The 27,188-nt window shown below is 38.7% G+C and overlaps 1 protein-coding gene across 2 annotated transcripts in view; it reads right to left on the reverse strand.

Moving 5' to 3' along the window:
• LOC127439250 (centromere protein P-like) overlaps nucleotides 1-26,820 on the reverse strand; it is a 211,343-nt gene extending 184,523 nt beyond the window's left edge. Inside the window, exons 1-2 of one of the 2 annotated variants that reach the window (XM_051695443.1) lie at nucleotides 26,710-26,820; nucleotides 7,919-11,434 (exon numbers count right to left, since the gene is read on the reverse strand). In XM_051695443.1, the coding sequence (XP_051551403.1) occupies nucleotides 10,359-11,393 (1,035 nt within the window). In that variant the 5' untranslated portion in view covers nucleotides 11,394-11,434; nucleotides 26,710-26,820 and the 3' untranslated portion in view covers nucleotides 7,919-10,358. Of the gene's footprint in view, nucleotides 1-7,918; nucleotides 11,435-26,709 lie in introns of those variants that run through there. The other variant, XM_051695444.1, reaches the window with a different exon arrangement.
• Nucleotides 26,821-27,188: the final 368 nt, after the last annotated feature.

The raw sequence follows: 27,188 nt of genomic DNA on the forward strand, positions 1-27,188 counted from the left end.
CATTCTTTCATTCAGTTCCCATCCCCCCATTCTCGTCATGCTCTTCCGCAGCAAAGCAGCAACACCCATCAAACCATAGACCCAGAGGCTTCTGGGTCACACACAAATGTGTCACATGTCACACCTTTCATTGTGTTTGAATTGAAATATACAAAAGGAGACTAAGATAAATTCAAGACACCATGTAGTTTTCTTTAAAAATGTATGTGAAACATGAATTTTGAGCTAAATGTGTAAGGGTAGTTAGGTATTTGGGAAAAAATACAGATGTCTGACACCTGTCGTTCAGCAAATAATTGTCTAGTTTAAACAGTGCAACAAATGTTTTTAGAGTACCGGCCTCAGTATGCAGAAATAAGCTAAAGACATTTAGAGGGAATAAAAAATAACAAGAAAAACCAATACACAGCAGAGTCCTGCAATTCACTGCACTGTTTCTAAAACACAATGTACAGTAAATGTACATTCTGTAAATAGTTAAAATTGCATCTATTGCATCAAACCATTATTATTGCATTTACTGGTTTAATGAAAGGTGGCATGGTGGCTCAGTGGGTAGCACTGTTGCCTCACAGCAAGAAATACCAGGTTTGAGTCCTGGCTCAACTTGGCCTTTCTGTGTGGAGTTTGCATGTTCTCTCTGTGTTCTCCCCACAGTCCATGAATGTAAATGTGTATGTCTGTGTGTGTTGCCTGACAGGTGACTGGCCACCTGTTTAGGGTGTTTCCCTGCCTTCACCCGAGACAGCTGGTATAGGCTCCAGCACTACCCACAACCCAACATAGGACAAGTGGCTATAGAAGATAGATGGATGGATGGTTTCAGTGAATGTTGTCAAAACTGGCCGTCAGCAGAGAGTTACGTGACGCCATGTGAGGTTCGGGCGTGTGAACGGCAAGCTCTGTGCACTTTGCTAGTTTTGATACTTTTAATGATATAAACCAGTGAGATTCAATACACCCTGATCTAACAGTTCTAGGAAGACAATATGTCAAAAATTCAAAATATTTGGGCTCTGGAGACATTAAAAGACAATTACGTGCTCAAGCTGACGCCCCTCTGGAGGCCTTAAGCCAGGGAGTCGATTTGGCCGGAGAGGTGAAAGAAATTCGGCTAGAATTGCTGAACGTATCAGCAATGCTGACGAAGGTCGTTGCTGACTTGGGAGGATCTTGCTGCAATATGTCGATTGATCACTGCCATGCAGACGAAATTCAATGAGATGGTTACAAGAGTGTGGGATGTCGAGAAACGGATCAATTATCTGGAGTCATCGGAGAGGGATTAGCTGCTAATCTGGAGCGCGTCTGGGAGAAGTTGGAGGATTTGGAGAATCGTAACCAGTGGAATAACGTCCGGATTGTTGGAATTCCTGAGGGTGCAGAGGGTCAGAATATGGTGAAATTCCTGGACGGGCTCTTTCCGAATCTGCTTAACATAACAGACCATAAGCTGGAAATCGAGCAAGCTCACAGGATCCCGGCTTGGCGATACGCTGAGGGAGACAGGCCTCAATCAATCCTGGCCAAATTTCTGAGATCATCCAATAAAGATCTTGTTACGTGAGGCGAGGAGTAAAGGAAGGCTTTCTTGGAAGAACCACAGCATTTTCTTGTTCACAGACTTTGTGAATTCAACAAGAGAGAAACGTGATCGATTCAAGGAATACAAGAAACTCTTACATCAACGGAAGGTCGCTTTTGCACTGATATTCCCGGCCAAATTGAGAATAGATACTAAGGATGGCTGTAAAGTATTTACATGTCCCCAGCAAGCCATGTCCTTCATAAAGTCAATGGACTGAGTAAGACATTTTGTGGTACTCAAGTTGCAGCCAAGTGAGCCTGACTGGCCTTTTTTGTTTCTTTTTGTGTTGGTTCTGCCTAGCAGATGGAGTTTGTTTTGTGTTGCAGCACTCCTTCGGGACAGTTTTGTGGATGAATCTGCTTGTTCTTTGTAATTATGCCTCCTATTGGTTGGAGTTTGTTTTGTGGAGTTTTTCTTGCAGGACATTGGAGTGATTGGGTCATTTGTTGCACTCATGTAGCAGTTGAATGGGCCGGCTCACTGAACATTCGTTTGACTGTCCGAGGAATCTGAACAGACTTTTTATTTATTTATTTTTTTGTGTGTTGGTTCCACTAGAGGCTGGAGTTTGTTTTGTAGAGGAACACACCTTCGGAACAGTTATGTGGATGAATCTAAATATTCTTTGTGTTTATCCCACATATTGGCTGGAGTTTGTTTTATAGATTATCTTCTGTTGTGTAATTCTGTCATACAAAATTTGTTTAGAAACACCGGACTTGAGCAATCCGAAGGCAAAGTTGTCATGGGGACTCTCGTAGGTGTACATGGACTGTTTGAGTTTAGAGGGATGGACGCCAGTTGGCGCTGTCGTGTGTGGGGTTAATGCGCATGTTTTTCTTTTGTTTGGTTCAGGGGGAAGTTTGGGGTTTGATTGTTGCACTAATGTGGAATGTGGTCTTTATAATTTTATTTTTTAAGCTATTTTTTCTAATCTATCAAATGTTAGTATGAGTGGATTGTCTCTCTCCACGTGGAATGTGAATGGGTTGGGGCATCCCATAAAAAGAAGGAAAGTTATTTCTGTTCTTAAACGTAAGAAATATAATTTAGTGTTTCTTCAAGAAACACATTTTTCCCCGCAGGAAGCTGAAAAATTTGGGAAGATATGGGGTGGACATGTTTTCTTTAGTGCTGGCTCAAGTAAGAGCAGGGGAGTTATTACACTGATAAGTAAGCATCAACAATTCAAATGTCTCAAACAGATTAAAGATAAATTAGGAAGAGTCATTATTGTTTTAGCAGAAATTCAGGGGCAAAGGTTGATTTTGGCTAATATTTATGCACCTAACACTAATGATCAGGGCTTTTTTATAGATCTTGTAGGGATGTTCCAAGCCGCTGGCATCCCTCATGATATAATATTGGGATGACACTTTAATCTATTGATGGACTCAGTCCTTGATCATAGTGAAGCAAAAGTGTGTAAGCCAGTGTGTACTTTTTTGGGGATGTGTTAAAATACAGGAATTTTGGTTAAAGATTCAGGGATTTATGTATGATGTGTTGGACACGGTTTTCATTTTGCCCCAGACTCTGCATTTTGGGTGATGGGGAAGTCATACATTTTGGGGATAGCCACTTGAGAGGTTGGGTCCTGGCCAGAGTTATGGTGGCCAGGCGAATAATACTCAGGGGGTGGAAGACGGCTGGGGCACCCTCGTTTCGGGAGTGGTGCAGGGAGATGAGCGAGGTTGCGGCATTTGAGGAGGCAATCTTCAGAAGGTTAGGAAAGTGGGATTTGTTTAATAGGAAGTGGGGTGGATATTTGGATTTTTTGGAGGGTTCTTGGGGAGGGGCAGTGGAGAGGGATTTTTGATTTTTAATTTTTAGTTTGATGTGTATGTGCACTCTTGCTTTTTGAAAGTATTTTTTTTTTTCAGTTTGTTTCTAATTTTTTGTCATAATTGTAAGAGACCACTGTAATGCGTGTTTGTGTCGGCTGGGGGGAATGTTCGGAGGGAAGGGTTTAATTTATATATCTGATTCTGTATTTTATTTTGTGTCTATTGGTTTTTTATGAATGGAATCAATAAAAATGTTAATAACAAAATTGCCAAGGCAGAGCTGAAGCACCGAATGTTGTCTGATGGCCTCAGAGAATTGACCCGATTGAAATACAGATATAATACTATTTTGTCGCGAAAGGTGGAGTTTTGGCTATTCAGGGTAAGACAGTCATACTTTGAGTCGAAGACAAAGCAGGGAAGCTTTTGGCTAGATATATAAAGCAGAGAGAGTCTTTTTCTACCATTCCCTCAGTGAAATCTGCTGGTGGTGAAATTTTTACCTCAGCCATTAATATTAATAATGCTTTTTAAGAATTCTATCTTGATCTCTTTAGCTCCACGTCTTTGTCTACTGATGAAGATATTAGAAACTTTGTGGAACCATTAGAACTCCCTAAACTGATGACTGAACAAAATTCTCATGATTCTGAGATACTGTAACCTTGGAGGAGCTTGGCAAGGTAATTAAGGCCTTGCCTACAGGCAAGGCTCTGGGGCCAGACGGATTTGCCGCAACATTTTTTAGATCTTATGCTACAGAACTGGCTTCACTTTTGTTAGAAGTTTATACGGAATCATAAAAGAATGGAAATCTTCCGCCAACCATGACACAAGCCCGGTCTGATTCTTAAAAAGGACAAAGATCCAAGTGAGTGTAAGAGTTACCGTCCAATTACCGTCCAATTTCCCTGATCCAGCTAGATGTAAAAATATTGTCAAAAGTTTTGGCTAATCGATAAAGTTATGACATCTCTTATACATATAGATCAAGTGGGGTTTATTCAGGGCTGCAGCTCTTCTGATAACATTAGGCGTTTCATCAATATTATGTGGTCAGTGGCGAATGATCAGACTCCGGTCGCTGCCATCTCACTTGACGCCGAAAAGGCATTTGGAACCATTAGCAGCTGTGATAAGAAAGGAAGATGATTTTCCAGGGGTGGTGGTGGGAGGTATGGTGCATAAACTTTTGCTTTACGCAGATGATATTTTATTATTTGTCTCCGACCCCATTAGATCTATGCCTTGCCTCCACATATTTATTAATTCCTTTTCTAAGTTCTCAGGATACAGAGTCAATTGGTCTAAATCCGAAGCTTTGGCTCTGACAGCGTACTGCCCAGTAACGGCTTTTCAGCCGGGCACCTTCCAGTGGCCCAAACAGGGCATTAAGTATTTGGGCATTTTATTCCCAGAAAATTTGTGTGATTTAGTTAGTTAATTTTGACCCCTTGTTAAAAATGATTTCGAGCGATGTGGGCAGGTGGGCTTCATTACATTTATCTATGATTGGGAAGGTTAATGATATTAAAATGAATTGTATTCCAAAATTCAACTACCTGCTACATTCTCTCCCTGTAGATGTCCCCCTCTCTTATTTCAAGCAATTTGATAGCATAGTAAAGTCCTTCATTTGGAATGTGAAGCATCCCAGATTACATTTCAATAAGTTACACAGGCCGACTGACAAAGGTGGGCTAGGTCTACCCAAGATTTTGTTTTACTATTATGCATTCGGTCTCAGACATTTGGCTCATTGGTCGCTTCCACCTGAGAGAGCCCCTCCTTGGTTTTGTATTGAACAGGAAGTTCTTACCACTATTTTGCCATTGCAAAGCCTTTCTATTAAACTAACAGGAGAAGTTAAGTTACACCCCGTTATCTCGCATTTGCACGCGGTATGGACAAAAGTGTCCAGAGTGTTTAACTCAGATATTTATTTAAATGTTGCCTCAAGCATATGGATGAACCCAAAATTCCCCAGAAATGTCCCCTTTCTGCTGGTCAGAGTGGATTGTGAGGGAGGTTAATACACTCGGTGACCTATATGAGAGTGGAGTGTTGAGATCCTTTGAAAAAATATGGTTCAACATTTTAGGATTCCCAGATCTCAGTTCTTTAGGTATTTACAGCTGCGCCATCTGCTCTGTACTATATTTGGGAGTAGCATACACCCCCTAAAGCATTAGATACTGTGGAAGTGGTGATTACTGCTTTTGGAAAAGGTCATGAGGCATCAGTGTATTACTCCCTGTTAATTCAGAGTCTGGGGGACGGAGCTTCTCTTAAGAGATTATGGGAGAAAGATTTAAACTTCATATTGGAGGAGAGAGTGAGGGCTAGGATTCTAAAAAACATCAAGTCTACATCTAGAGATGCAAGGGTGATGCAATTTAAGATTTTACATAGAGTCTATTGGATCCCCTCTAGATTGTATAGGCTTAGTCTTAAAAACACACCCACCTGCTGGCAATGCCATTCTGAAGACAGGGACACAACCCATGTTTTTTGGGGATGTGTTAAGATCCAAGAATTTTGGTTGAGGGTTCAGAGCTTTATGTGTGACATATTGGACACTCAATTTTCATTTTGCCCAGACACTGTATCTTAGGCGATGGGGCGGTCATTAATATTGGGGATAGTCATTTAAAAAGTTGGGTCCTAGCCGGAGTTATGGCAGCATTCGAGGAGGTGATTTTTAGAAGGCTGAGAAAATGGAATTTGTTTGATAGGAAGTGGGGTGGATATTTGGCTTTTTTGGAGGGTTCTCTGGGAGGGGTAGTGGAGAGGGATTTCTAGTTTGATGTGTATGTGCATTCTGGTTGTTTTTTGAAAGTATACTTTAAATGTTTTTTTATTTTTATGTTCTAATTGTTGGTGAACACTGTAGTGCGTGTTTGTATCGGGTGGGGGTAGGGGTTTAATATATATAATTGATTCTGTATGTTATGTTGTGTTTGTTTTTCTTAAGAATGGAATCAATAAAAATTGTTAATAACATAAAGAACTGGCCGTCGGCTAAAACCACATGCCCAGACCAGAAGTCAGAGAGTAATGGAGGCCTCAAGAGGCTTACGTCAACCCAATAGAAGTTGAAGTCTTTTTAATAATTACATTTTTTCACATTCCCACCAAACTTCGCGAATGGCAAATCAAACCGTAAGACCTATGAAACTTTGTCGAACATGCCCTCCGCCACCCAGGCTGTTCAATCGATCAGAGCAAAACTGGTGCAGGAAGATTTTCTAGAGTCTAAATGACAATAATTGAAAATATGAGCCAAAATGTACGTAGTAGGCCAGTATTTCTTAAATGGCTATAACTCTTGAACGCAGAGCTATTTTCAAAAAATTTGGTACATCAAAAGAAGGGGTCATTCTGATAACACATGAAAAATTTGGCAAGATTTGACCACTTGGTGGCACTATTACAGAGTAAAAAATATATATTTATTTTATAACTATAAGACCATTGGCCTAAATTACTTTTGCATGTGGCGTCTTTGTTCAAGGTCCTATCATTGTCTTTGTATGTCTGGAAAGATATGGCTGTCATAAACCAATCAAATTTCCTTATCCATCAGACAAGGTTAACAATGAACTATCGGCATGAAACTATGTGGGCCTGTTTGAATCTTGGTTGTAGAGGGATGGGTAATATATATATATATTTTTTAATTGTCAACCTGGAGGTGCTATCACAATTACATACATATAAATGGCTGTATACTCTGCATGGTTTGATACAAAGTAATCCATATCACTTGACAGACCACTTCATCCTGAACATCTTTACCTCAAGAACCATTGCTGTCAATCAAATTGTTCTTTTAGTATAGATCTAGTTAGCACTGACACTGTCACTTCTGTTCATTTTTAAAATGCATATGCCCTGACCAGAAGGACCAGAGAAATGGAGGCCACCAAGAGGCCTATGGCAGCTCCAAAAAATTGCTGCCCTCCACGATATGACAGATGGTAGAAATGGTGAGACAGTTTTACTCAACCATTTCATTAATGTGGAAGAAGAAAGCCTTTGTTCAAACATATCGTGTCTTGGCTGGAATTTGCCCAATGGAATGTGAGAGATTCAAGAATCTGAGTTTCTATCATGCCAGACAAACAATTGGAGTTTCTCAAATGCCAAACCAAGACTCAATGATGTGATGAGACATATATATATATATATATATATATATATATATATATATTTTTTTTTAACTTTCAGGCCTTGATGGCAAGTACTACATTGGTATGGTGAGAAGAATGGTGGTGGTAGTGGCATCATGTTTTAGCGATACTTCCCTTTGGCAGGAACTGGACAGCTTAAAGACAGAAGGAAAAAATGGATGTAGTGTAAAAAAAAATCCTGGTGGGTAAAGGGACTTGGAAGAGGATTCATCTTCCAACGAGTTGACCTAATGTAGAGAAATTCCAATTTGGAGTTAAGCCATTTTCATCAAACAACAACCAAAAATTCAAATATATCCAATTAATTTGTTTTTGACTTTTAATATAAATCATCATTTACATATTTTGATTAATTTTAATGTGTGGTAAAATCAGTATTTATTTGATAAAATAGCTAACCATCCTTAAAATAAATTTACTTGAGAAGCAAAATCGCATACGATTTTGAATTACGTTTATTTTCTAACCCCCTTGGCAAAATGTAATTTAGTGTTTAGCATGAACCTCAAAATTATTAATTATGCTTAAAACAGGAAAAAATAATGTGATCATGTAAATGCATCTTCTTCCTAGAATGTTTAGATATTTGACTGAAAACAAGACAAAAATACACATTAGGAAATTATTTTTGTTGTGTTAACACAAAATGATAAAAGTCTAAGACGGGTGAAAATTTTATAGGCACTGTAGATAATTTGATTTGCAGTAAAAATAAGTGCAACAAAACAATCGCATACTAATTACGTACCATTCTCCCAGACTGTTAAGCAACGGGAGGCTATGCAGTTTTAACTGGGGTGTCGTTAGGCACAACGTAAAACAGTGCCTAAAATCCCTTTAAATGCGGTGGCAACAGCAATATGAAAAAATGCACCAATGTTCAATAGAAAATTAAATGCATTATTAGTAATAATCACAAAAACAATTCTCTCAATTAGCGATTTTAAAGTCGGAATAATTCATTTTGCGAAAAGACCATTATAATAGCAGGTAAGGTCATATAAGTAATTGCAGCAATGTAGGCCTAAATAATTTCATAATGTCTCACGGATTACGTTGACTGTTGTTTTCTGTCGCTACCCCACCAAGACCTCAGTAATCCACACCAACATTTTTTAAACATATTTTAATTCACAACTTGGTAACAGTAACTAAAGATACAACACTGACATTTACAGCTTTTGAGTGTCACAGATTCAACTGCATGAAAAGAACCAATTTGATTAACAAGAAAATAAGTCTTATTTCACGTGTGGATAGATGATTTATAAAAGGACCCATGTTGGTTGGCATTAACTCGTAACAAAGGATTTCTAACATTAATTTTTTTAAATGTTTGCTTTGTTGCACTGATAAACTGCTGCGTTGCCGTTAACTGCTTTTCTTTGGGAAAAAACTTCAAATCAGCCAAAGGCCTTAGGCATTGCCGAATGTTAATTTAGATCTTCTTAAGCATCTCATGTGCCTGCATGTGCCTTAAAATTTCTGCTTTATGCACATGAATTATAAATTTCCCTTAACAAATGAAACCTGGTAAACCAGAAAGTTGACATTAATGAAACACCTTGACCAAGCATTAATGGAAGATCTGACTTGTTCCAATATGACACTGTCTGGATATTGTTTTTTTTGTTTTTTAATAGAACTTGCCTTTATTGCTGCTGAAACCTAGTGCTGGATCAAGACAGTGGGTTCATTTGCGACTCTCTGGTTTGTCTAGTCATATTGTGGGTCAATTTAAAATTTTCAGCATGCTTGCAAAGCGATTTTTTCAAAGATGGCCATAAACCATTAAACATAGATATGGACCAACAACTCCTGGATGCTTGGAATGAACAATATAAATAATTAACTGTAGGATTAACAACAAACATTTTCCCATTCAAGTGTTTGAGGTACTTTCAACTAAATGGACTAGCTGTCCACTGCTTGACAGGATGCAGAAAACTATGCATTTTTTTTAATTTTTTTGCAATTCTTTGTGGTCATGGCACCAGCAAAACAATTGAGAAACTAATTACCAGGGTTGGCACATTCGAAGAAAAATACAGGGATTTATAAAGAACGAGTGTAGAAAGAAACAAGTACATCAGGAAGGAAAGAGAACAAAGACTTTTTTCTTTTTCACACTTCTTAAAGAATAAGGCCATTTATTTTGCCCTGAAATTAAATTAATATGAAAAACGTGACCCCAATTTGAACATGTTAGAATCTAAACAAAAACATAATATGCAGTCTATGCCGGCAGACTATCATATTACAAAACTGGTGATGTCAAAAATCTGGATGATACTGTGATAGACATCAACAGGAACCAGGAACATAGAAAAAGACCAACTACGACAACCCAGATTTGGGTGTCATTGTTTTTTAAGCAGTAGCATGTAATAAATCACTCTATAAATTCAGTCTGTTCCCATTGTCCAGTTAGCTAGCAGTCCAAGACGACAAGGTTCCAACAAAAAGAGAACTCTGGGAACTGCATAGTCATAAATAAGGGTTTGTTCGTTAGTCCAATCCTTCAGAAGTTAGATAAAAATAGATAAAATTTAAACCAAACAGTGGGTGTTGGGATGTGTTGGGGCAATAAAATACTGTGAGAACAGAAAAAAAACATCCCATCTTTGGATTCTGATGTCAGTACTACTAGACGATAATGCAACATTTGGAGGTCACTGCAATGCTCCCATCCAGAGTTCAAACTACAGTCCATTTCCAAAATGCAACACTGCAAAACAAGAAATTTTAACAAAACAGGAGAAAAAAAAAAAAAAAGGGGTCAGCAAGGGTCTATACAGAGTCAACAAGAGGATGGATCTGTATCACAGGCGACAAATTAACTTGCAAGATTTTCTGTGCCTTCCTTCTCACTTCCTCGTCTGGGACTGAATCGTCTACTTTTATAACCTTCCACTCGAGACCATTTCCATTCAGTCTAGAGACATCTTGACCATTGGTGAGTGTTGAATGGGTCCACTTGAAGCTTTGGAAATGGAGCCTCCTCACTGACCCATTGTCTAGACCCCTTGTCATCGCATCAGGTTTACCTACGGTTTTGATCTTTTTATAAATGCTACCATCTTTAAGACTGTACCCATTTTGACAGACGACTGGGGCTGAGTCACCAATGAGGGCATCGTCTACTTTGAATGGACAAGACAAAACACGTTTGTTGTCCAAGGCAACAACGTTTGATATCGGACTGCCATTTTCCGTGGGAGAGTACGGAATTCCAGAGAGGTCTGGTGGTCGCCTCAAAGCAGGACTGGGTGTGCTTCGGGAATCTCCTCCAAAGTGAATCTGCAGCCTTGCAGTGTGGCCCCCAGTCAATCCCTTTATATTTGTCAGCTTGAGGCACTGCTGCTCTTGAACAGAACGTTTATGTACTATTGATGATGCAGTGTTCTGCTTAAGAGTGTCCACCGAGAGGTTAGTAAGCAGGATCTTGGGTTGGTTTTGGAGAATATCCTTGGCTGCTCTACTGAGGACGGAGTAATTTACGTCCCTGACCTTGGTTAACCCTTTTCGTCCTCGCTTCTTGCAGGGTTTCTGAACTCTAGGAACCTTGCTACCCATCTTGGATGTTAGGGGCTGTGTAGTGCAAGACGTATATCCATACACATCTTTGCTCCTCAATATCACAGGCTTGGCTCCCTCTTTCTTTAGCTCTTGAAGAAAGGACACCATTTGTCTCTCAGTGTCTGACAAATCCTTTGACATAGGGTTAAAGACTCTCAGGGCTTCATCAAGGGCAGCTTGACCCGCTGGAGCAAATCTGGCCCAGGAGTGAACTACCCTTAACATGCCCAGATCTTCACAATTCATGGTGCACCTTCAAAGCTCGTATGCATAGGGACTTCAGGTGTCTGTGAATATGAGAAGGATGTTAGGGTGGTGATTCATAAATGCACACAATAATTCATGTATAATATTAGAGGTGGGTAAAAATAATGATTTCCCAATGCATCACAATCTTTATTTCAATGATCCCGATATTGATTCTTAAATCCTAAGATCCATTAGAGTAAAGCACATGCAAATGCAATCAAATTTCGAACACCAGATAAATATTTGGCCGCTGAAGCAGCTGTCCCACGCATGATTCGCTTTAAACACATTTGCAAGGTGCAATTAAAGCCTGCTTTTCACGTGAGTGAGTGAGGGATAGTGCTGAGCTGATCACTTGATATTGTGGCAGCTTCCCTTGATGATCTTAAGGCTTACCTTGATATTGTGGCGCAGACTTCAAAGACCCATCTGAACTCTGAAAATTATTTGTTTAAAGCACTAAGAAGGTAAACCTCTCAAACAGCTGGACAGCCCCGACATTCTATTCAGCACTGACGAGGAAAAGAGTCAAAACTCTGCATGTGCCAAAATGAAGGTTTTTCAAATTACAAATCACATAGCCTTGTCTGCCTCCAGATATTCCTAAAGATTACTTAGCCTAAATCATTAGGAGCCTGATGAAAAAACAATAGCCTAACTGTTATGGAGTGGGAAACAAACATTTTCACTAGTACAGTCCCAACTCTGTAATAAATATAAGGGTGTGTTCACACTTGTAGTTCGGTTCTCTTGGTTCTCTTGGTCCGGACCAAAAAAGAAAATGATACATTTAGTCCTGGTTCACGTAGCATTCACACTGCCATTTTTAACACCAAACCTAACGATACAACAAAAAAGGCATCAGAAAAAGTCACAACCTGATTGGACAGCTTTTATGACGTATATGATGTGACGGAACTTTCCGAACATCCAAAACAATGCTGGCTGCTGGGCTAAATGCGCTCGTTATCTTTATGTATATATGGTGGTATTTTTACCAGCTGAGAACAAACGAAGAGCTTATAAAATGTGTAAAGGAGTCAAAACAGCACCAGGAATTCCTCCGTTGCACACACAAACGAAGATATGCTGCAAGGACGGCTGATGTTGTTTCTGACGCCTGTACCGAACTGTAATGGGCAACATAGCTCCTATGATGAGAAGAACCAGGTATGTTTGAGGTCAGTATTAGGCAAATTACTTCCTGTTTTTGGTCCATTTAGACGTCTTTGGTCCATGTTGCGTTCATATATCAATCGAACTGCACCAGAGTTCGTTTGGAAGCGGACTGAGACCCACTATTCAGGCGGTCTTGGTCCGCTTGTTTGGTGCGCACCAAGGTTCGGATGGCAGCGTTAACACTTGTTCAAATGATCTGCACTAACTGAGCAATCGCACCAGAGTTCGTTTTAATCGAACCAAACCTGCCAAGCATGAACACACCCTAAGAATATACACCGATCAGCCACAACATTAAAACCACCTGCCTAATATTGTGTAGGTCCTCCTCGTGCCACCAAAACAGCGCCAACCCGCATCTCAGAATAGCTTTCTGAGATGCTATTCTTCTCACCACAATTGTACAGAGTGGTTATCTGAGTTACTGTAGACTTTGTCAGTTTGAACCAGTCTGGCCATTCTCCGTTGACCTCTCTCATCGACAAGGCGTTTCCATCTGCAGAACTGCCCTTCATTGGATGTTTTTTGTTTTGTTATGATGGTGCCATAAACATGTGAAACATACCATAAATATTTTGGCTTTTCAGCTTGAACAGAGAGTGAAACAGGAGCCATCAAACGTTGTGCATCATATTTTATACACATGGCGTTAAGGTTAACGCCATTAGCAGAGAAAGAATTTCTTCAATTTGTCGAATAAATGGATGTTGTAAAACACCCATATGAATCGGTACCGAACTGAATCGAGAGCTTGTGAATCGGAATCGAATCAGGAAATCTGTATCAATACCCAGCCCTATTAAATATGAAAAGCAGCTTTTAAATGTGACATTTAGTTGCACCAAACAGAAACAGCAAAATTAAAAATCAAACCAGTTACCCAAACAATCCGTCTACAAATGGTCGGACAAACAGGTAGTTCCGGCCAAAACTCAGATATATCGTTTCAGCCAATCTTACAATTTCTGGCCACTTAAACAGAATAATGTCAAAAGCACCATAGTTTAGAAAGTAAACTGACAAATGCTCAACCACCTCGTGAGTTTGGGGACAAAATTGCTTGAAAACAGTTACGTTTTTAATTCTGTTGGGCGCAGCAGAGATTACCCACATTCCCCATTAAACAAGAATAGAAGAAAGTATTTTAACATTGACAAAACGGCTCATAGCACCTTTAAATTCAACATGTCTGCTTGATTGCTATGATTCTGAAATCAGGATTAAAATGAACTGACTGGGCAAGTGAGTAATTGTGAGTCGCCAAGGCATTTTACATACCATCATCATGGTTCTCTGTCCTAAGTACAGTTAGTTGACCATGCTGAGAAACAGGGCTGGGAACAGTTCATAATCATATCGTACAGAATCATGCTCAAGTTGAAATGCTACTGTAACCGTTCAGCCCGATAGATTGTGTTGGTGGTGAGATAGATCTTGAAGCAAACTTAATTGAACTCAAGCCTTGAACTGTAAAACAGGCACTGACAGATGGTTGTGTTGTAGTATACAAATCCTCAAGAGTTTGATGGATCTTCTTAGTTTATTCGAAACAGGAATGCTAAAATGGCAGAGACAATGTTACTGACACCCTAGATTTAATATCTGATAGCACAGCCTTTTGGACAATGTAACAAAAATAAAATTCATCAATTCCCAATGACATCCCTCTGCTGGTGTTTTGGCCCACTCTTCTTTTGCATACAACTCCAATTCACTTATATTTGAAGGATGCTTTCTTCCAACTCTTTGGGACAGAGCAAAAGACATTTAATAACCTGAAAGAAATTACAAGAGTCTGTCCTAGAATGTGAATTCTACTAGATCTAATCTAATCAGTATGACGGCATCACCCAAATGGCTTCATTATCATAGAGACAAAGAAAGATTGAAGCCACTAGGGTGATCAAAGCCTACAAACCCCAAACAGCTGACAGTCACCAGTTAAAGAATTGGACTTCATATACAAGAACTATCACAGACAAATGGTGACAAACGTAGTTAGCACAACAACACCATTTTGCTAAGTAGTATATGTAGATTAACACACCTATCAACCAATCAGGTTTTAGAGTTGGGTTTAAGGTAATTGTTAGGTTTAGGACAGGGGTTAGGGGCTTTTACACAATTCTTATAAACCTATCATTTCTTTATACTTTTAGGGATAGGTTAGGGTCAGGGGTAGTGATAGGGTTAGGACTATTAGGGGTTAGGAATGCTGTTCAAGAATCCACAAATGATGTGGAGCCAGGAAGTGTCTTAATTGGCAAAATCACAGTGACAGTACCAGGGAAGAAAAACAAAAAAGCATGTGGATGACCAGCTGGTTTTTGATTTGTGTGAACAGACCCATATTTTTTTACCTTTCTGTTTGGTTCTTGGTGTAAATAGGCCTTAAGACTTGGTACAATGTACTTGTTACTGGAGAGACTTAGATCATGGGAGATCATGAAGGCGCAGTTAACATACACCTTACTATTAAGGCAGTTAGAATAGAACAAATGGTTGCACTTTATTTTACAGTATGTGTACTTACAATATACTTCAGTATACCATACAGTGTACTTACCCAAGAAAGTACTGAGAAATATTATGTAATTACATGTACTTAATATGGGTTAAGGCAAGGGTTGGGGTTAGTACTTCGTAATTGCTGTAGTTGTTGTAATTATATAGTACGTAAATGTAGAACAGTACTGTAAAATAAAGTGCTACCGAATAAATTTTAAGTGCAGAAGAGTCAGATCCCTTTGACTGTGATAAGTTCACTCAAAAGTTCAAGATGGAAGACCAGACAGAAACTCATTTTCCATATCTATCCAAAACAGTTTAAAACAATTGTTTTAGCACAATGAGTCCGGGACACATTAGAATACATTAAACGCTAGGGTATACTTCGTTTTTCCACACTCCATTCTGTCTCAAACACAGTTGAGCGCTCAGCCTTTCAAAGTATACTCTTTTGAATGCAAACACATACAGAAATGTTCAACACATGTGCATTACGACTGCTTTGTGTTACTCTTTAGTAAAGTTAATGGCAGGTGCATGCGCCGATGACGTGCTTCAGCGAGGACTGTCCGCATGTAGAGAAAAATGGTCCATATCGTCTGCGCGGACTATGCTGATGATGAAATCTGTCACGCATACTGTGCGAGACGGACCAGAACCAGGACCTTAAGAGGGAATTTACACTTTGTCACGTCATGGATTTTTACTGATCTAATTGCTATCCGTTTGAATAAGCACATTTCATTTACACATGGCCACGTTAAATATGCCTCCGCCAAACGGATATAAATCCAATCGTAAATTCCGGCACTATACGCAAATAAAACAGTTCACTTCCGTGATAATGCTAATGCTGGGAAGCAAATTTAACAGATGTGATTTATTACCTGATTTCACTTTGCTCAGGGCATGTTGTGTATTTTCCCCTTCAGGGTTTATCGTAGGTAAAATATGTCCATGCGTGACAGCTGCACTTATTGTCTGTGTTTAGTAGGGCTGGGCAATAAAACGATATTGATAACTTTTCAGCAATTTTCAATATTTAGCTCTACATTCTTATATTTATGTTCTACATCTAGGCGATCGGATTAGGTATGTGTCGCTAAAAATACAAGCAGTTTGGCAAAGTTATACACACAACAAGCTAACTGAATCAGTCGTGAAATCAGCCTGTTAGGAAGTATTATCAGGCTAGCGGCTACCTTGACCTGCTGTCATGGCAATGGGCAATAAGGCTAGGTAGCCGCTAGCTAGCTATTCGGCCAATATGATATTGTTGTGTACCAAACAAGACAGGACTGATAATGCAATATACAGCTATTGACTGAACTCAACTGAAACGCTGACACCAACACCATTGCTGTATATTTATTTATACCATTTAGTTAAAAGATTTTTTCATGATCCATAGCGCTGTCACATGCAAGAAAGTGTTTCTTCTTGTGATGTTTATTGGCGGTTGACAATCCAGCTTATGGCTTATGGCAGTACCGCCACCTACTCAGCTGGAGTGTGGAGTGTCACCAGAAAGTCTTTCAGTGAAGTCAAACGTCCGCTGAAGAGGTCACAAACCTTATGCAGGATTAAATCCAAAATGGAATATACTTTAAAGGTAGCTTACCATCTGGAGTTTACTTTTTAAACAAGTAATGTTTACATTCATTCTTGAGGATTTTCTCCCCCATTCATGTACAATGAATTGTAATGAATATCAATATCGAGTAGAGCTGCACGATTCTGGATAAACTGAGAATCACGATTTTTTTGCTTAGAATAAAGATCACGATTCTCTCACAATTCTGAAGAGAAATTCTGAATTTACAAAACCTGGACATTGACAAAATGTTCTCTATGCAAAAATGCAATAAAGTTGTTAATCAAATATATAATTTAAAATGTCCTAAGTCCACAAGGGGGTGCAACGAATACATTACGAACCAAACAGCACCTTGTGATTATTGCAAAAAATATATATATATATCCTGTAAAAAAAAAAAAAAACTGTTTCTCACATGCAAAGTAAAAAGCAAAACGAGCAGAAAAAAGCTTCATTAACAGTTCTATGTTAACTTGGTATTGCACTTGTAATCAAATATGCAATAAAACATTTTACAAAAGCTTTTTTTTTTTTTAATAAATATTAATTTAAATTAAAACAATGAGGCCTTCAGTGTTTCTCTTGTAAAACTTGCTTCAAGCTTGTAAAGGAATTATTCAAGAGCCAGTAATTAAATAAAGAACAGAGTAAGTTTTTTAGCAACAGTAACAATTAAACATTAAAACAATTATAATATTAAAATATAAAAAAAGGTAATTTAATGCAAATGAAAGTACTTAAATATTTGACACTCTTTACTATGTGATTATTAGATCTACATAATACTGATTTGATGCAGTAAGAATGTCTGAATGCCTATAATAGACAGTATGCAGCTTATATACATTTAGACATCGCACAAGTCTAACATTTTAAAGAATTTGTCCCATCTGTTTATACATTAATGGCTGTGTTCGCTTTAATATCTCATCAAGACTTAGTGCAGATTTAATGCCGTCTGTTTACACTGGTAATTCATTTACAGCTGTGTTTACATTAATATCACCTAAAGAGGGGTATTTTGATTAAAACAGCACACAGTCTCATACAAGAGTGCTGCATTCATCACAAGACACAAGTGCACGGACAGACACACGCATGTGAGCGTTTAAAAGCAGCTGGATGTAATCAAACAGTGCACGGGTAGTAAATTTAGTCAGATCTTGGTAATGCCGGTATTTTTGTAGCATCAGTGGCTATTCAAATATTGAGCTGAACAGAGATTATGTCACACTCGTAGCTAATCGTGGCTGCACCCTGCAGTTTGTAAAGCACTGTGCTGGACAAATGTCTTTAGCTGCTGTGTTTTAGTTTATTCAGCGTCTCGTGCAGGAGCGGTTTTTTAGATGCCATATAAAGTTTATCAACATTTAAAAACACGTCTTGAAATGAATTTCTAATTTAAATTTGACCACCTTACAAATGCATGCCTCTGGAACGTTAATATACATTGCAGAATCGTTGTCACTCAGGGGCCGTTTACACGACAACGTTTTCAACTAAAAACTGAAAACTTTGTATGCGTTTTGGCTGTTCATTTACACGACAATGGCGTTTTGGGGCCTGAAAATGCAAACTTTTGAAAACGGGTTTCAAAGTGCAAGTTTTTGAAAATGATGCCGTTATCGTCTCTGTGTAAACATGCAAAAACGCGAATTTGTGAAAACGACGTCATGCGCACGCGTATTACGTGTTCAGTCTATAGGCATGCGCGCGAGTACTTCAACAACGCGCGAGACATTCAAAACTACAACGGCGGACTACAGGACTGTGTTTGTGCTGCTCAAGATTTTGTCCAGACAAAATTGCTCGATGCTTTCACCTTCTTCATTGTTTGTATTTACCACTCTGTGGAAGAATGCTTATGTGCGCAGACGTGTAGTGTTTCTTTACAAAGTGATATCGCCAACTACTGGCCTGGCATGCACAATACAGCGCTTTTAGTCGTTTTCGCAGATCCGTGTGAACGGGGATCATTCTGACAACGTTGTCGTCTGTATGCAAAATTTTTAAAAAACTTTTTAGCTGTTTTTAGTACAGCTTGGTTTAGATAAAATTAACACCTACAATGGCTAAGAAGTATTTTGCAATTTTTTATTCTATTCTATTAGGCAATTTCTGAACATCTAGGTTTATTAGATTTTAATTTATTATCCATAAGTTTGATAATAATAATAATAATAAAAAAAATATTGCCCAGCCCTAGAGGTCAGGCCAGGTGATCGGATTTATTCTCGATTCAGTCTTGGAGGTCACTTACACTTGGTCTTAGAAAAAAAAGCATGAAGTGACCAAGTGAAAATACCCCAAGTCTACGTACCCCAATAAACAACTTGAAACAAACTGATAATGGTTGGAATGTCACACCTACAGATCCTTATTGCTGAAATCTCACACTCTTCTGTCTGAGGTTTGTCACACTCACCGATTAAAGGCAAAATAACATTCACCCTTGCATGGCATTATTGGGCAGGCGAAGACGGCATGGCCGAATGTGAAGCAAGTGCAAAACCTTAAAAAAATGACTTGCCAAGCAGTCCCTTTTTTATGCTGCACTTTATACTCTAGACTTCTAAACTAGTCATCGTCAGATTTTTTTTTTTTATTATTAAATGGCAGCAACAGTTGGTCTTCGAACTATCGTTTATCTGCGAAAAATAAAAGTCCCACTGAAATGAGAGCTTTATTTAACTGGATGCATGAAATTGAAGACTACTGTACAAAAGTGTAACATTCATAGTAGCAATAATACTCGTAATAACAATAGTATCATATTAAATGGTTATAATATTAATATTATCTGTAAGCAATCTCACAAAAGCAAGTGTACTGAATATCAGTATGTTGTGATTCAGCCATGGCAGCCTCAGGTAATCAGATTGTTTTCATTTAATGTTTTCATTAATACTGTAAAGCTCTGTTGTGCATCTTTTTTGTTTTTTTTTACCAAAAATAATTATTTATAAATTATTATAATTTCATTTGAACAAAGCTGTACAATATGTATTTGATTAAACACAACTTGATCATAACATTTAATTTAAACATTTAACATGCAAAAATTAAAACGGAAAAGGCATAATTTATCTATAAGTCTTGCAGTATATAAGTATATGCAGTCCTTTTTGTCAATAATTTTCTGTGTAATTCCATCAGAAATCTGAATTTTTTTATTTATTGCCTAAGTATCGAGTTAGTAACGATACTGAGGTACCAGGGCTGGTATCGTACTGAAGCCAAAATTCTGGTATCGGAGCAACCCGATATAAGCCATGAGTCAAACAAGTGGCCAAACAGGCATGAGACTTGACAATAAGTTTTGTCAACAAGTCTATACTGGCTGAAACAAAACAGGCTCACATGACAGATGTGCACATTTAACGACAGTTATTACATCAACATTTGAATGAACAACCATATGTTTGCCTTTTATATTTTGTGACATTTTTGAATGGATCGCTTGGTTAACTTTTTTCTGGTTATAGCTGGGATGCTTGCTACGACTGCCATGAGATACTGGACTATTTCTCTTCAGGAGTTTAGACCCATAAAGATGTCTTTATAGTCCTTCAGACTCGAGTTATATAAATATAGGTATCTCCTGACCTCTTCACACATGCGCTCTTGACGTGCACATCCACTGTTGTTGTTGTTTCCACCTTTGTTTCCTGTTGTTTAGTAGCAATTACATCTTCCAGTGCTTCATGACAGCAACGGCTCAACTGTGAGTGTTGCCACCTAGTGCACCCACAAATTAGTGCAAATAATTTCAGGCAAATGTGCATTCTGCAAGTTCAGAGTATGAGCAGTTAGTAAAATCTGTTTGCGCTAGGCCTGGGAAAACGATTTTTTTGGATTTTCTCCCGAATTTGGAATGCCCAATTCCCAATGCACTCTACGTCCTCGTGGTGGCGTAGTGATTCGCCTCAATCCGGGTGGCGGAAGATGAATCTCAGCTGCCTACCCATCCGAGACAGTAAAAACCGCACATCTTATCACGTGGCTTGTTGAGTGCATTACCGCAGAGACCTAGCACGTGTGGAGGCTCAAGCTATTCTCTGCGGCATCCACGCACAACTCACCACACGCCCCACCGAGAGCGAAAACCACATTATAGTGACCACGAGGAGGTTAACCCAACGTGACTCTACCCACCCTAGTAACCGGGCCAATTGGTTGCTTGGAAAGCCTGACTGGAGTCACTCAGCACACACTGTCGACAAGAAATGCTGCTAGACACAAACACGCGTGTTTGAGGAAACACACCCGATTATATTTTGAAGAACAGACTAAAGAAATGCCACAATGCCAGTGTCTGATTTGCTTTTTTGTTCAGAAATTAATTTGCGCTTTGGCACCACACGCACAGCGCAACCGTGTCTCGTGGAACACGTGCAAATGGTGAGTTCTCACCTTTTTCATCTGGGAGCAGTTTGTAAGAATAGTGTTGTCTATGAGAACGCTGCTCAGACTACCTCAGGATGCATATGCAAATAATATGCACTGACACTGGGACTACAGGTGATGCGTCATATTTCAGTACAGTCCCAGAAAGGGTTTTGAACAAGTTTACTCTTTAGCCTCCATTTGTATGTTGCAAAATTATCATTATGTTAATAGAGATCGCCTATGGCAATATATGTTATACTTTGTATTCTAAAATAACCAAATTAGTTTGATAAGTTAAAAGGACATATTGTATATATAATTTTTGGAATACAAATGGACATAATGCAGCCTTATACATGGGGTCTTTTGCACTAACTAGTCGCCTAGCTCGGACAATGCACGGACTGGTCAATTGATAGTTTTAAACGGGTAGTTCTGCACATCCCTACCTTTAACCTGCAAATTATACATTACAGAGTGAAACAATTGTCATTACAGACACAGCTGTTCTTTAATAGACATTTCTTTCTGAGAAAAAGCAGTTTTTTTTAAATCTTTATGAAGTTTTATATCAAAACATTAAAAATCGCAATACCTACAGAATCGCAATACGCAAAACATATCGAATCGACTAGGAAATATCATTGTAATATCGAATCGGGAGGTCTGTGGCAATTCCCAGCCCTAATTTGCACGTGTTCAGTGCTTGAGCAATCTGCTGATGACATTTGCATCACGCATCCTGTGCGTAGATGCTCAGCATCCGAAGTATACATTGGGATTAAGTTATCGTTATCTGCAAAATCCAATATCAGTCAACCTCGAAAAGAAACTGACCACTAAAATTATTTCCTTGTCCATTGTAAATATTCCATATAGCTTTGAACAAAGTACTGCCCATACAGAGGTCACTTCCAAACCAAGCAACTTCCTTTTAATCAGCAACACTGAGAACTTGCATGTCTTCTGTGAAATTCCTGATTGCGCTGATTCCCATTGATATGTATTTTGCCCGCAGAATTTCGCCATGCAAGGTTAAAAGTGACCAAGCCTTCAGAACAGAATGGGGTAAAAGGTTAAACAGCTGCCTAGGACATTTCTTTGTGTCATGTATTACAATGCCTTAGCATATCAGCATGAAGCTTGTTGAAATAATAACAGGAGTATCACGCAAACAAAACAATGGAAATATACTAAACAAGGGATCGTTCAGACAGAATTTGTTTTTGTGTTAAAAAAAAGCTACACGCAGCACAATGAATGGAACAGAACACAGGTCTCTTGAGACATCGAATCACATCTTGCAGTTGTTTTCAGCATCTCACGCCATGAGCTGTGCATTTACAGTATATGACATGTCAAGATACAAAATGAGAGACATCTACATTTCATTTAGTTTTGCTTAGTCCAGCTGTCTTTGAAGGCAAGAATGTGTCCTTTGTTTAGGCCAGATAATCATTCCCAAACAAAGCGTTGAGCACTGAACAGATGTCACCAGAAACAGAAAGTCACCGTGTACAGCGTTAACACACAAATTGCTGTCCTAACCAACTAGGCCACTTGGTACCACCCAAAATGCCACTGTAACCAATAACAAAATGTAAATATTAACACATAGTTGTAATTCCCATCATGTGTACTGTCACAAGTTGCCAATACTAATGCATATCCCTAGTGTTTACATGCAGATTTTGAGATGTCTATTCCGTTCATGTCATGTCGGAACTACCGTAATTATAACATTCGTAAAAAAAGCATTAATGTTTCTGAAGAACTTGTAGTTTCAAGTTGTGAACTAAGAATTATTTGAATACTCTTGCAATTTGACAAGTCATAACATCATGTAAAAAAAACCCAATATGGCAGTGGCCTCAACAGCTAAAGGGAGTGAACAAATTTCTGTTTGACATGCTATTTTATTATGCCATTGTAACCAGGAGCGCTTTCCCTGTTCTTAGACATTTTGCATAAAATATAGAGGAGAATTAATTTACAAAGCTGTTTTGTCGTTATGAGTGTTGCCATAGAAACTAATAACTTTGGAGGTCCCAAGACATGAAATGCTCAGAGATGAATATCAGAGTTGCCATCTCGTAATTACAGTACTTCCGGCACGACACGGATTAGATCTAAAAGAAAGATTTAGGGATTTAAATCTAACATTTAAAGCATCTGCTCTACATTTGTTGCTTAAGTTTCCCTGTCAGGTGTAGCAATGACATCCAGTTTTGTACAGCCCTACTATGTTTGTCCATATTATAATTTTCCCACCCTCAGGTTCACCTGATTTCAACTTCAAAAAGTTTAACTATTTTTTACTTGACGCAGCGTAAAAACACTGAGCTCATGGCACGAGAACCTGTAAAACAGTGACTACGTTTACATGTAAACCAGTAAGCGGCTTATTGCAAGAAATCGGCTTAATGGAAGAAAGTGGCATTCCGGTTTACATTCGCTGTTTAAGCGCCGTACTCTTAACTCCCGTATACAAGTCGCTCGTTCAGTAAGCAGCTTTATCCACAGCAACGTAATTTCTGCACGACGCCAGTGTAAATAACAAACATGGCATCCAAAGAAAACATCGCAATTTTATTTTCCATTGCTTCGCTTTATTTCCAGATATTCTAGAGTTGCTGTGTTTGTTTCCTTAACTTTCCATCGTAACCTGCAGCAGAATAGCACTGCAGTAGTGGGGTTTCACTCTTACGTCAAACTCTGGGAATCCCCCAAGACACAGACGTATAAATACAGTATGTACATATATGTCATACGTCTTTGGCTGCTGCATTGTGTCTCACTGTTCCAACGTCTATTCATTAACATAAGCTGTTATAATATAGTCTGTAACAATAAGTAAAAGAGAGGGCATAATCAAAATATAATGCATAATATTTTGTCATTATGTGAAGACTCGCTGGTCAATTCAATGAAACAATGCTCAGAACACGCGTCTCTGTTCTTCCTTCAGGGTACCGTAATAAGCTTAGTAAGTGCGCACACCACTGTTTCTGAACCTTGTATATGAAAACTGTGGTTTCCATGATGCCATAATCATCATGTTTTTAAAACGCAGTGTTAAGTTGAAAATAGTTTTGAAGTCCCTGCGTTCGGTTACATTTAGCTGTGCTCCATCTAGATGTTTGAAAGAAAGATTTCGCCTTGTGTGTGTTTGCGCTTCTCTAGAGTGTAGAGCGCGGTCTCTGCCCCGGACAGAAAGTCACGCTGCGCTCTGTTGGAGTTTGTTGCTGTGATGATTCATGCTTCCTCCCATTTAACTTGGAATTTTAAATGTCATACTGGGAAAACTGCAATGGAACGCCACTTTATGTTGGACTTCCAACTCGTGCGGAAATCTTCAGCTCTGATTTCGCCGAGATGCAGGTGTGTCACGCACATATGTCGGCACCAAGGGAGATTTACAGTCAATGATAAACCTTCACTTTTATTAAATAATATACATTAATGAGTCAAAGTTTCTACATTATATGACAATAAAACCTGTTTAGCAAATGTGTGCAGAGGCAGATGTTCAAAACACGGTGGATTAAACATTCTTTTGATTATCATAAACCTGCAGAACTAATCCTAGCATCGCAGCATCGTTTATCAGTCTGGTTGCTATGAGAAGTCTCTGATGACAATCAAGGTACCGCTGAAAATGACAACGTAATCAATCTCAAAATTAAAAATAAGCCCCCTCTTTGATGCGAAGTGTATAGTTGTCACTGAATTTCGAATTCAGTGAAGTCACGTCAAGCATTTTCATTTTCGATCATCGTTTTCATGATCGATCATTGCTGTCACTTCCCTAGTCTACATGACATTTCAGAACGCCGCTTTTTTTTTTTTTTTTGGTTTTCTCCCCTTTTTTCCCCAATTTGGAATGCCCAATTCCCAATGCACTCTAAATCCTCGTGTTGGCATAGTGACTCACCTCAATCCGGGTGGCAGAGGACAAATCTCAAATTGCCTCCACTTCTGAGACTGTCAATCCGCTCATCTTATCACGTGGCTTCTTGAGTGCGTTGCCACGGAGACATAGCGCGTGTGGAGGCTTCACGCTATTCTCCGTGGCATCCACGCACAACTCACCACACGCCCCACAGAGAGCAAGAACCACATTATAGCAACCACGAGGAGGTTACCCCATGTGACTCTACCCTCCCTAGCAACCAGGCCAATATGGTTGCTTAGGAGACCTGGCTGGAGTAACTCAGCACGCCCTGGATTCGAACTCACAACTCCAGGGGTGTTAATCAGCGTCTTTACTTGCTGAGCTACCCAGGCCCCCATAAACCACTTTTTTAAGTGCATGTAAACGTCGTCTGTGAGACCTATAGTAACAGCCAAAGACATTGATCTAGTGCATTTACATAGACCAACAAAGCTGTTTTCTTCCCTGGACACATTTTATTGTTTCCATGGCAACGCTAATAATGCAAAAATGTATTTATATACCGATTTTTTTTGTTGTTGTTGTTGTTGACAACAGCAGACATTTAATCCGTACTTCTGTAATTCATTAAACGGCATATTAATAATAACAAATAAAAAAAACTGTAAAGTAATCTAACTACCTTTAATTGTTACGACCGCTGCCATTTTGTTTCTTTTTACATTAAATCACGAGGGTCAAGTCTTCCGTCAAGAGCTTCCTTAAAATTCAGAGTTTCCAATGATTTCAACAAAGACGTGTCGTGAATGGTTTTTCAAGTCGGAATCTCGTACTTTTCGACATGACTTTTATGCACCGTCAAAACATCGAATCCGTTCTTTTAAAACAAAAACAAAAATCAGATATTTCTACACAATGATTAGAAAATAATTATAATATGACTGTTCGCAAATTAACTGCAATTATACTAAAATAATTGTCATTGTTATTTACGTTTAGAAAAAGTAGTTTACCTAAATCGCAGCACGTCTAAATAATAATAAAAAATTTCGCAATTATTATTTGAAAAAAAAATTTTATATTTATTTTTTTTACATTTTTTAAGAGTTATCTTTCCTTATTTATTTGAAGATAGATGTAAATTTAAATGCAAATTTTAATTTACATCGCTTACTATTCATTTATAAACACGCACAATTCTAGTAGCTAAATCGCGCAGCGTGCGATACTTCACGAGGTTTGACGTAAGCAAGCGCGTACAAAAATAACAGATCCGGTCTTCACTCGTTAAATTAATCTTCCTTAATAACCAAAGCGGTTAAACAGATCTTATGATGTGTAACACACCAAGTGATACGTCGAAACGCGAGGTTTGTAGTAGCAAACGTCAATAATGTAGAATTACATTCAATAACATTTCAAATGGCGATGCAACACAATACAATAGAGGAACCTTCAGTTGGCGAAAGGAGGAGGTTAAAAAACGTCTAATACTTACCGAAATAATATTTCCACGCAATTCTGCTGAATACACATGCTTTAAAAACACCAGATGTTTTTCAGCCCCACTTTGGGTGTCTACTTGGAAAAACTAATACGCAAAAAGCCAGACTAAAAATGTAGTTGAGCATATGCCAAACACGGTGTCTTTATGGCGAAGCTGCTTTAAGTAAACAACATGTAATGCTATAACACCGCACTTCATCCGCCATAAACACATCATTTTTTATAATAACGTGTCTTACCTTTTACCGAGTCCTTTCTGAGAGCATTGAAACGAGACCCACCGAGCTATCTCTGCCATGAAACAAAAATGGCTCTCAGAGCTTCACAGGGCGAGAGTTTCGGAGTGGCTGGCTGGGAGAAGGGGCGGAGCCATCGCGAATATAGCTAGCTGGTGTTTAAGAATTGTTTATATTTAAACAGCTAATATAAGAACATTCCAATTTTTAAGTTATTGTCAATGGTGGATTTATGTATGAAAAAAGTTTGAAAATAGTTTTATTGTAAATTGTTGATAATTGAAATCTGAAGTGTGTAACTTATGAACAACTAGCGACACGGAAACTAGCCTGCGTTTCCCAAAAGCATCGTAAGCCTAAGTAGATCGTAGAAACCATTGGCGCCAATTGTCTCTTCGATCAACTTAAGCTTGCGATGCTTTTGGGAAACGCAGCCCCTGATTAAGCGGAAAAAACAGCTTTTCTAAATAACGTATTCATGT

Source organism: Myxocyprinus asiaticus, chromosome 50, assembly GCF_019703515.2.
Source record: "Myxocyprinus asiaticus isolate MX2 ecotype Aquarium Trade chromosome 50, UBuf_Myxa_2, whole genome shotgun sequence".
Taxonomy (NCBI): Eukaryota; Metazoa; Chordata; class Actinopteri; order Cypriniformes; family Catostomidae; genus Myxocyprinus; species Myxocyprinus asiaticus.